The sequence below is a fragment of the Lithobates pipiens genome, unplaced genomic scaffold (assembly GCF_037356315.1).
Source record: "Lithobates pipiens isolate NorthernLeopardFrog02 unplaced genomic scaffold, aLitPip1_a1.2 Scaffold_25, whole genome shotgun sequence".
Lineage (NCBI taxonomy): Eukaryota > Metazoa > Chordata > Amphibia > Anura > Ranidae > Lithobates > Lithobates pipiens.
In genome coordinates this window covers 92,652,667-92,664,958 of record NW_027507787.1, presented here as the reverse complement: position 1 = coordinate 92,664,958, position 12,292 = coordinate 92,652,667, and the positions used below count along the sequence as shown (strand labels likewise).

Below are 12,292 nucleotides of genomic sequence, written 5' to 3'. Positions count from 1 at the left end.
GTGGGACTTTTTGGGAGCCTAGCCGCGTACGGGGCCCCGAAAACCAAGCACCGCCTTCAGGCTTTCTAAGGGCGTTACAATTTTGAAGGCCATAAAATGCCAAGATGGCACAAACGCCCCCCAAATGACCCCATTTTGGAAAGTAGACACCCCTAAATTTAGGGGTACACTAGTGAGACTAGGTAATAAATGGCGGGTGCCCTGAAACTATAAAAAAATAACTAACCAACCAGCGTCACCTGTAACCGTTATATGGTGATCACTGGTGAAAGGGTTAACTAGGGGGCAATCAGGGGGCTTTATGCGGTAGTATATGGGGGTCCCTGGCGCTATAAAAAGCTGCGGCGAACCTAAATACCTACCTGCCTAACTAGCATCACCTGTGACACTAATACAGCGATCAGAAAAACGATCGCTTATTAGGCTGGGTTCACACTGGAGCGATGCAGGAACGCCACAAATCCGCGGCGGGTTCCCGCATCGCATGCCTCCCGGCGGCAGTTCACACTGCCCTATGCGAACTGCTGGGAGTGTCAGTGAAATGTTAATGACACCCCCAGATCAGTTCGCATATCGCAGTGCGATCTGCAAACTCGGATCGCATGGTGTGAACACCCATGCGATCCGATTCTGCTGCGGACCAAAAAAAGGGTCCCGTGCGAGTTTGCGGCGGGTGCGGCGGGTGCGACACGAATTCAGCCATATTATCTGTATGGCTGAACTCGAATCGCACAGAGATCGGATGTGATTTGCACTGCAGTGCGGTGCGAATCACATCCGTTCTCAAACCGCTGCAATGTGAACCCAGCCTTAGTGACACTGGCGACGGGGGGTGATCACGGGGTTAAACCTTTATTGGGGGGGTTAGGGGGGTACCTTAGAACTAAAGGGGGCTAACCCTAACTGCCCTAACAGTTATTACAGTCACAAATGACACCCGCCGGGTGATCAGGGGGTTAAACCTTTATTAGGTAATAAATGGCGGGTGCCCTGAAACTATAAAAAAATAACTAACCAACCAGCGTCACCTGTAACAGTTATATGGTGATCACTGGTGAAAGGGTTAACTAGGGGGCAATCAGGGGGCTTTATGCGGTAGTATATGGGGGTCCCTGGCGCTATAAAAAGTTGCGGCGAACCTAAATACCTACCTGCCTAACTAGCGTCACCTGTGACACTAATACAGCGATCAGAAAAATGATCGCTTATTAGGCTGGGTTCACACTGGAGCGATGCGGGAACGCCACGAATCCGCGGCGGGTTCCCGCATCGCATGCCTCCCGGCGGCAGTTCACACTGACCTATGCGAACTGCTGGGAGTGTCAGTGAAATGTTAATGACACCCCCAGATCAGTTCGCATATTGCAGTGCGATCTGCAAACTCGGATCGCATGGTGTGAACAGCCATGCGATCCGATTCTGCTGCGGACCAAAAAAAGGGTCCCGTGCGAATTTGCGGCGGGTGCGGCGGGTGCGGCGCGAATTCAGCCATACTATCTGTATGGCTGAACTCGAATCGCACAGAGACCGGATGTGATTTGCACTGCAGTGCGGTGCGAATCACATTCGTTCTCATAAACCGCTGCAATGTGAACCCAGCCTTAGTGACACTGGCGACGGGGGGTGATCACGGGGTTAAACCTTTATTGGGGGGGTTAGGGGGGCACATTAGAACTAAAGGGGGCTAACCCTAACTGCCCTAACAGTTATTACAGTCACAAATGACACCAATGCAAAAAAAATAAAATGCAATTGGTGTCACTGTGACTGGGGGGGGGGCAGGGGTAATTGGGGGGGTGATTGGGGGGTAAAGGGGGGGTGTGAGTGTGCCTGGCATGTTCTACTGTACGTGTGGTGTGTTGGTGCAACTCACCGATCCTCTCTCCTCGGCACCGGGGGGGGCCCGATCGGGCCCCCCACCCGCGGGAAGGCAGGGACTTATATATACGCCCATATGCCTGCCCGTGCCATTCTGCCGACGTATATCGTCGTGCGGCGGTCGGCAAGTGGTTAAGTGTGTCTTAGGGAGTGATTATAACTGTGGGGGGGGGGCTGTGTGTGAGATGTCACTGATCACCGCTCCCAATTACAGGGAGAGCTGATCAGTCACAGTGTTACTAGTGTCAGAAACCATGAATCAGACCAAGACAGAAGTACAATTAAATCACACTTGTTTATTAATAAAAAATAAAAAGGTAAATAGAGTAAGCGTAGTCAAAGCATAGCCAGAGTCCAGTAACCGGATCGAGTAGTCAGCCAGGCCAGAGTTCAATAACCAGATCGGGTAATCAGCCAGGCCAGAAGTCAGGGATCCAAGTGGAGCAACAGCAAGCAGGATAAGGAGCCAGAAGGGATGTCAGCAAGCCAGTCTTTAACCACTTGCAGACCGGACCATTTTGCTGGTCAAAGATCAGACCACTTTTTGCGATTCGGCACTGCATCGCTTTAACTGACAATTGCGCAGTCGTGCGACGTGGCTCCCAAACAAAATTGACGTCCTTTTTTTCCCACAAATAGAGCTTTCTTTTGGTGGTATTTGATCACCCCTGCGGTTTTTATTTTTTGTGCTATAAACAAAAATAGAGCGACAATTTTGAAAAAAACGCATTATTATTTACTTTTTGTTATAATAAATATCCCCCAAAAATATATATATAAAAAAAATTTTCCCTCAGTTTAGGCCGATACGTATTCTTCTACATATTTTTGGTAAAAAAAATCGCAATAAGCGATTATTGATTGGTTTGCGCAAAAGTTATAGCGTTTACAAAATAGGGATAGTTTTATAACATTTTTATTAATAATTTTTTTTTTTTTTTTACTAGTAATGGCGGCGATCAGCGATTTTTATTGTGACTGCGACATTGTGGGGGACCCATCGGACATTTTTGACACATTTTTGGGACCATTGTCATTTATACAGTAATCACTGCTATATAAATGCAGTGATTCCTGTGTAAATGACACTGGCATTGAAAGGGTTAACCAGTGGGTGGCAGTGTAGGGGTTAAGTGTTCCTAGGGGTGTGTTACTAACTGTGGGGGGGTTGGGCTTTCATTTAGTGAACACTGATCTCTGCTCCAATCACATGGAGCAGAGATCAGCGTCACTAGTTGCTAGGCAGAATGGAGAAATGTTGTTTACACAGCATTTCCTCCATTTGGCTGCTCCGTGAGACGATCGCGGGGATGCCCGCGGCGATCGAGTCCGCGGGTCCCGCGACCGGACTCACGGGGGTCCCGACCAGCGCGGGAGGGCGCCGCCACCGGTGCGCTCCCGATGGCAGGGCGGCATTGAATATTGGACGTACCTGTACGCCAATATGCCTGCCCGTGCCATTCATTAGACGTACATCGTCGTGCGCTGGTCGGGAAGTGGTTAAACAAAACCGTGGGAGATGGTTTCTTGTGATGTGACCAAAGCTAAGGCAGAGATAAAGTGAGCTGGACAGCTTTAAGTAGGCATGTCAGACGAGTAGGATCAGAAGCTGGGTGACTGTTGAGAGAGATGAGAGCTGGCAATTAGCCGACAGCTGAGCAGCCAGCCCAGAGAAGGAAGGGCTAAGCCAGCCCTGACAGTACCCCCTCCTCAATGACCCCCTCTCGGAGGGCCACCAGGCTTGAGGCGAAAATGTCTATGGAACTCGCGGAGGAGGACAGGGGCAGGTACGTCCGAGGATGAAACCCAGGAGCATTCCTCAGGACCGTACCCCTTCCAATCCACCAGGTACTGTATGCACCCACGGAACCTACGGGAGTCAACAATGGATTGTACCTCATAATCCTCATGGTTCTCAACCTGAATAGGGTGAGGACGTGGCACCGGGGTGGTAAATTGGTTGCAGACCAACGGTTTCAATAAGGAGATATGAAACACATTAGAGATGCACATACTAGGAGGAAGGTCCAACGCGTTAGCCACTGGGTTAATCCTGCGAAGGATACAGAAAGGCCCAATAAACCAAGGTGCAAACTTCAGTGAGGGAACACGAAGTCGGAGGTTGTGAGATGACTCTGTGATCCCATTAGACTGCGGGTGATACGCAGAAGAGAAAGCAAGCTGGATTCCCAACTGTGCACAAAAGGCTCACCAGTACCGGGGAAGACAAACTGACTGCCCCTGTCCGAGACAATCACCTTGGGCAGCCCATGTAAGCGAAAGATCTCCCGAGCAAAAATGGAAGCTAGTTCCTTAGAAGTAGGCAACTTCTTAAAGGGGTTGTAAAGTAAAAATTTTTATTTTTTTAAAATAACAAACATGTCATACTTACCTCCACTGTGCAGCTCGTTTTGCACAGAGTGGCCCGGAACCTGCTCTTCTGGGGTCCCTCGGCGGCTGTCTCTGCTTCCTCCCGCAGGTGCTTCTCACGTTAATGCGAGCTCCCTCGCATTGGTGAGAAGCACTGCGGGCGCGCTCCCGTGATACAGCCGGCAGCTATAGCAGCTCGCTGTATCACAAGGCCCCGCCCCCGGCGTGCTGCGTCATTGGATGTGATTGACAGCAGCGAGAGCCAATGGCTGCGCTGCTTTCAATCTATCCAGCCAATCAGCGGCCAGGCTGAGCGGCGAAGAGGACGGCGGGGGCGAGCGCGGGATTTTCGAGGGGTCAGGTAAGTAAAACGGGGGGACTGGGGGCGCCGGCAGTGTGAGATGTTTTTTCACCTTAATGCATAGAATGCATTAAGGTGAAAAAACATTTACCTTTACAACCCCTTTAAGTGTAATACAATGACACATCTTTGAGAACCGGTCAACAACCATAAGGATAACAGTGTTGCCTTGGGAGTTGGGCAACTTCACAATGAAATCCATTGACAGGTGGATCCAGGGCCTCTCTCAATTGAGTATGGGTTGTAGGAGGCCCACTTGAAGGTGTCGTGGAGTCTTACTCTGAGCACACACGGAACAGGCAGCTGTGAAGGCAGTAACATCAGCCCGTAGACTAGGCCACCAGAACTGTTGGGAAATGGCCCAGGATGGCCTGCTGCCTTGGGAGAATGGTAAGTCTGGAGCACAGCAGTACGGAGACTCTCTGGGACAAAGCAGCGGTCACAAGGTTTCTCAGGAGGAGCATAGACCCGAGCAGCAAGAATTTTGTCACCCAAAGGAGAAGTAAGACTGGTGCGAACCATAGCCAAGATACAATCAGGAGGAATCACAGGAACCGGTACCGACTCCAACTTGGAAGTGGAGGAAAATTGTCATGACAAGGCATCAGCCCTTACATTCTTAGTACCGGGTAAGAATGAGACAATATAATTAAAACTTGACAAGAAAATAGCCCATCGTGCCCTTCTGGGAGAGAGGCGCTTAGCCTCAGACAAGAATGTAAGATTCTTATGGTTAGTAAGAATAAGAACCGGCACAGTGGTACCTTCAAGGAGATGTCTCCATTCTTTCAGGGCTAAAATGATCGCCAACAGCTCTCTGTCACAAATCTCATAATTCCACTCAGCAGGTGACAATTTCTTGGAAAAGTAGCCACAGGGATGCATAGCGCACTCAGAGTTAGGACGTTGAGACAGAAGGGTGCCAACTCCAGTCTCAGAAGCATCAACTTCTAAGATAAAAGGCAACTTAGGATCAGGATGTGCCAACACAGGAGCAGAAACAAAGGCAGCCTTGAGAGTCGCAAAGGCCTTAATGGACCAACTCTGTGGGTTACCGTCCTTTCTGGTCATATCAGTCAGAGACGAGAAGTTACAAATAAACTTCCGGTAGTAGTTGGCAAAGCCCAGGAAACGCTGCAGAGGACGTAAACCTACGGGTCGAGGCCACTCTAGGACTGCCGAAAGTTTCTCTGGGTCCATCGAAAAACCAGCAGTGGAAATGACACCTGTTCACGATGGAACTCGCACTTCTCCAGTTTACAATACAGATTGTTCTCTCTTAGTTTCTGAAGCACACGACAGACATCTGTGTAGCGGCTCTCCAGGGACTTGGAAAATATGAGGATATCATTGAGATAAACCACCACACATAACTGCAACAAATCTCTGAGGACATTATTAATAAATTCCTGGAAAACGGCCGGGCGTTACAAAGGCCAAAAGGCATTACCAGGTACTCATAATGGCCTGTTCTGGTATTAAACGCAGTTTTCCACTCGTCGACCTCCTTAATGCGCACAAGATTTTATGCCCCTCTCAAGTCAAGCTTTGTGAAAACCGTTGCTCCCCTAAGGCGGTCAAATAACTCTGTAATCAACGGAATCAGATAGGCATTCTTAATCATGACACAATTGAGACCCCTTAATCTATACAAGGTCTCAGTTCACCGCTCCTCTTCTTCACAAAGAAGACACCAGCACCAGCAGGAGACAAGGATTTGCAGATGAAACCTCGAGAAAGTGCTTCTGCAACATACTCCTCCATGGCCTTATCCTCCAAGACCAACAAAGGGTAAGATGAGAGCAATACCACCGCTCTAGGCAGATCCAGAGAACACAAAAATAACTTCTCTAGGCAGAGAGATCCGGGTGCGAGCCACAGCATGCAGACAATGTAGGTAATTAGAAGACTCTGGATGGCCGCACTCCAAAATAAATTCAGTGCCTTTATTCAAAAAACCACAAGCACTACAAATGACATCACAGCAAGAAGCGACAACAGCTGACGCGTTTCACACTACAGAGAGTGCTTATAGCTATGAATAAGCACTCTAGATGGCAACTCACGTCCTCATAGAAGGTTAATAGATTGGTTTGACAAGAACGATGAATCATGCTGATTCATCCATGCCGATTACTGCTAATGATACCGGTTCTTGTTACTAAAATCTTGTATATGGTCCCTTATCCCCTCCAAGTGCTTGTGTACTATTGATGTTAGGCTAACTGGTCTGCAATTCCCAGGGATGTATTTTGGGCCCTTTTTAAATATTTGTGCTACATTGGCTTTTCTCCAATCAGCTGGTACCATTCCAGTCAGTAGACTGTCAGTAAAATTAGGAACAATGGTCTGGCAATTACTTGACTGAGTTCCCTAAGTATCCTCGGGTGCAAGCCATCTGGTCCCATCTGGTCCCAGTGATTTATTAATGTTAAGTTTCCCAAGTCTAATTTAAATTCTGTCCTCTGATAACCACAAAGGTGCTTCCTGTGATGTGTCATAAGGATTAACACTGCAGTTTTGGTTACTAATGCCCACACGTTTCCCTCATGAAGTCTGAGGAGAAGAATAAATTCAATACCTTCACCATCTCCCCATCCTCTGTAACCAGATGTCCTTCCTCATTCTTTATGGGGCCAATATGGTCTGTCCTCCTTTTTTTACTGTTTACATACTTAAACAATTTCTTGATTTTTTTTTTGCTTTCCTCTGCTATGTGCCTTTCGTGTTCTATCTTAGCTGCCCTAATTGCACCCTTACATTTCTTGTTGCATTCTTTATAAAGTCTGAATGCTGATGATGTTTCCTCAACCCTGTATTTTTTGAAGACCTTCTCCTTTGCTTTTATATGCATTTTTACATTGGAGCCATCTTGTTCGCTCTTTTAAATGTATTACCCAATGGGATGCATTGGCTAATACCCTTATTTAATATGCTCTTAAAGCAAACCCATCTCTCCTCCTTGTTCTTTGTTCCTAAGATTTTATCCCAATTTATGCCTTCTAGCAAGGTTCGTAGTTTAGGAAAGTTGGCTCTTTTGTAATTCAGTGTCTTTGTATTCCCCTTATGTTTCCTATTTGTGTGATTTATACTGAAGCCAATTGACCTGTGATCGCTGTTTCCTAAATTGCCCCATATTTCCACATCCGTGATAAGGTCTGTATTGTTGGTAATCAGTAGGTCCAGTAATGCTTTATTTCTTGTTGGTGCGTCTACCATCTGAACCATGAAATTGTCCTGCAAGACATTTAGGAACTGGCAAGCTTTAGACGAATGCATGGTTCCCTCCGCCCAGTCTGGATAATTAATATCCCCCATTATTATAACACTTCCCATCCTTGCTGCAAATCCAAATTGTGATAGGAGTTCTGTCTCCCCCTCCTCCCTCAGGTTAGGGGGCCTATAGCATACTTCCAGTATTATTTTCCCCTTCGCTCCATCCCTTTGGAGCTTTACCCATAAGGATTCCACCTCCTCCCTAGCTCCCTTAGTGATGTCATCTCTCACATTCATTCGTATACTATTCTTGATATATAGGCATACCCCTCTCCCTTTTTTACCCTCTCTATGCCTGCGATGATATCCAATACAGTTGTGTCCACATTATATTGTTAGGCACCATCAATGAGTCAGAGCCTTGATTTGATGCTCAAGTCAATATTAACACATAGAATTCACCTGCATTGTGGCATGTCAGGTTGCAGAGGTGCACTTTTACTTGGGTCTAGACATGACTCCAGTTAGGAGCTTATTTTTCCATCTTGGTATTGTGATGATAGGTTAAATTTATATAACTGGGCTCCAGGGTAGAACTCATATGTGTTTAACATTACCTTCCAGGAATGGAATTTCCCGCTTTTGAAACCGATACTTACCAGTGTGCTGGTCAGGTGGATTTTCCCCGATCATCAGATGGGGAGATATCAGCGGTTGTACATCCTTCCCTACAGGTACGTGCTGTATCATATTTATTAAACACTGGATTGTATTTGCAATTGTGTCATAATGGATATTTTATTTTATCTTGTGGTTTTATCTAGGGGTATGGAGCATCATAATGTTTGGCAGAAACAAGTTTGTAACTGGCTTTTATATGCTGAATTTTACTGATCTGCACTTGAAACACACATCCACACATATTATTAGCTGTCCTGTGTCACTTACTTTTCTATATAGACTTTAATATGCGATGTCACGCTCTCCAAATGCAAAGCATTCTCTGAATGGTGCCCATGTGTTCAGTAGAAGCGTAGCCACTCCGTGCAGGACCTGGAATCAAGTGAAGATCACTGAAGTAGCAGTGTCTACTTCACAGATTTCCAGCTTCCAGGGGCAATGGGCAGGTATAGTATATACATATACTGTGTATACATATATAGTTGTCTTGGTCTCAACTTGATATTTTTAACTAAGTGTAGCGGGGTCTCTTTAAGGACTATAAAACTACTGTTCCCAGAACCCCACTGGTTCCCAGGATGTTTGGAGTTATGCCCCATAGACTCATGGGGGAGGGCATATAAGGAGGGGGAGAGGCCTAGTTCTTCCTTTTTTGGACACCCCCTCTCCTAGCAAGAGGAGATCTGTGCTGAACTGCTGGAGGCACAAGGCCTGAAGCCTGGGCCTTGTGCTCTTTTCCAAAGAGCCCTCTGCCAGCCTAGCTGCACCTGAGAGACATCTTCTCATCCTTGCTGCAGTACACCAGAAGGATTGAAGACTCGGAGGTCGGTGGATTCCTGTTCCTAGACGAAAAGGCAGAGAAAACGGACTTGGACTTGTCCGGGTGGTGAGAGCTGTTTAAAGACAGATACTTTATCTTTATTATTCGTTCGGATTACAAAGTTGTTCTTCAAGTGCACCACCGAAAGATTGCTAGCGAATATTGTTTTACTGGACTTCCATCTAGATCAGTCAGGCCTGACTGCATAGGTAGATAGTGCTGGGTGTTAGTTTACCCATGCGGGGAAGTAGCTGAAAAAGGGCAGCGTTAGAGTTGCATAGCAATACTTTATTATGCTGATTACTCTGTTTATCTTTATTACTGGTTACTGCAGGGACCTGCTTATGTGTTGCAATCCAAATGTTTGATTCATGTTATTCCTTTTATAAAAACAACAAGTAAAGTCAGTTATATACTTTCAAAGATTGTCTATGAGCTTGAGTTATCCACCCACGCACACACATATATTTAGAGTATAAGCGATTTAATGTGTATTGCTAGATACTAACTGTGCCAGAGTGGGTAGAGCAGATTGCCGGGGGGGGTTGGCGGAGCTGTGCTCAGGGCCCAAACCAAACTTGCGGCCCTCTTAAGTGAGGGTATCGCTATACGTGGGGGCTCGTAAATCCGGGATTTCTGAGACAGCGGTGAACACGCCAGAGGTACCGGCATGGACCCACAGGGAGTCAGAGCATGGTGTGAAGCGGCTAAGGCCGACCCAAGTCAGTCAGTGGTCATTAGCCTCCCAGGGGAGAAATGGTCGACTGAGACCGTAGAGGAGTTAATGAAGTCAGTGTCCCCAGACCATGAACCATGGGTGATGGAGATAAAATCAGACGCAGACATCTCATATCAGTACGCGCTAGTGGAATACTGGGATGGGATGCCGGAGGCTTGCAAGCGCAACCGTGTACGGACACAAGACAACAGATCCTTTAGGTTGGCGCACGCAATAAAGGAGGAGCCATCGCCAATGGGATCACCGCAGGCTGCGGCCCGTACCTCACCCGAGAGTCTCAGATCAGCACCGGCCACCCTTAGCGCAGAACTGTGTGCTGTCCTGGGGGAGATTGTGGCCCAGTGCAAGAAGGATCCCACAGATTACCCGATGTCGGGGTACAGAAAACTCCGGATGTTTTCAGGGAGGAAACCTGTACCTTCGGAAGAAGAGGGATTTGAAGAGTGGTTAGATAGCGCAACACAGGCACTAGAGGAATGGGAAGTTCCAGAGCGCAGAAAGAAGCAGAGGATTGTGGAAAGTCTAAAGGGGCCTGCTCTAGAGGCCGTACGCAACCTGAAGATGAGCAGGACAGACTGTAATGCGCAGGAGTACCTAGATGTATTACAGAATGTGTTTGGTGGGACAGAGAAAATCTCTGAGCTTGCTTATCAGTTAGAGCATTGCTACCAGAAGAAAGGTGAAAAACTATCAGACTACATGGGACGTTTAGATAAAATCCTGCATAGGATGATCCTAAAGAAGGGGATCAGCCCAGGAAAAGTAGATGAGGCCCGTGCTCAACAGGTACTGAGGGGAGCTCAACCCATGGATCCTATTGCATGGACACTGCGTGCCCGACTGGATGGGAAGAATCTGGAGTACACTGACCTCATCCGAATGATCAGAGAGGAAGAGGCCCTACTGGAAGAAAAAAGGGAAGAACATCTCACCGAGCCCGTCAAACAACCGGTAGCAATAGTTACACCGGCCATGACTCCCGCTAGAGATAAGGAGGTGGACACTTTGAAGTTACAGATGTCCCAGGTGATGGAGATGTTGACTGCTATGATGGCGAAAGGTCAAGGGGGAGCCGAGAAATCAAGTCCTAGGAGGGAGTTGTTTCCAGATACACCAACACCAAGCCCCACTCGAGACCGAGAAGAGATGCTATGCTACAACTGCGGGGGAAGTGGCCACTTCGCCAGTATATGTTCCAGTCCCAAGAAGAAGAAGATAGATAACCGCCAGCCGGCGGGAAACTTCAGAGGGCCCCGGTGAGGGAGTCAACCGGGTGCCCATGCCTTTCAGTGAACTCCAAACTGAATAGAAGGAAGAGAGAGAGAGAAAACCAGACCCCTCAGAAGGAATGTCTACAAATAAGAGACAATAACATCCCTCAGCGGGTTTGTACTCCCATTACTGTGGGGAGGGTCAATGCATACCAGGCTCGAAAAAGAATAAAGTCTAAAACCAACTGGATGAAGACGGGTCCCCAGAAGAGGGTGGCCTCAACCCAGCCCTACCCAGAAGAATTGGTCGGCCCGTCCCCCACTGTCTCCATCCAGGTGGAAGGAGTCTACACGAAGGCCCTCCTGGACACTGGAGCTCAAGTGACTTTGTTGTACAGAGACTTCTATGATAGGCACTTGAGCCATTTGCCTATACAGAAGATAGAAGAGCTGGAGATATGGGGCCTGGGAGCTCAGAGATTCCCCTACGATGGTTACCTGCCCATAAAGCTGACCTTCGATCCCTCTGTGGCGGGGAAAACAGAGGTGTTTGACACCCTGGCAGTTGTGTGTCCTAGACCGCCCGGGGCCAGCAAGATGTCCCTCATCATAGGGACCAATACGGATCTGGTGCGAAGACTTCTGACCCCTCTAGTGGAGACGAGAAACCATCAAGATCCCAATATCCATCCCATGCTGAAGACAGCCTACCAACGGTTGGTCCTAGAGCAGAAGACCCCAGGAGAGGGGATAGGGAAGGTGTGGAGACTTGGGAGAGAGGGAGTGGTGCTGCAGCCCGGAGAGGTAGCCTGCCTCAGGGCCACGGTGAAGCTTACCTGGGAGCAGCCTGGCCCCTTTGTAATGCTGGAATCCGATCCAAGGGAGGACCACTCAGGCCTGGAAGTGATACCGGAAGTGATTTCAATCAAGGCTCTGAAGAAGGCTCGAGGAAGAGTCCCAGTGAGTGTGAGAAACCCTATGGAGAGACCCATAGAGATCCCTGCCAGGATGCTGTT

The 12,292-nt window shown here is 47.9% G+C and overlaps 1 protein-coding gene across 2 annotated transcripts in view; it reads left to right on the top strand.

Moving 5' to 3' along the window:
- Positions 1-12,292, top strand: part of ACY3 (aminoacylase 3) — a 144,075-nt gene that overhangs the window by 121,459 nt on the left and 10,324 nt on the right. For both annotated transcript variants that reach the window (XM_077454688.1, XM_077454689.1), the window contains exon 6: positions 8,450-8,559. In XM_077454688.1, the coding sequence (XP_077310814.1) occupies positions 8,450-8,559 (110 nt within the window). The remainder of the gene's footprint in view (positions 1-8,449; positions 8,560-12,292) is intronic.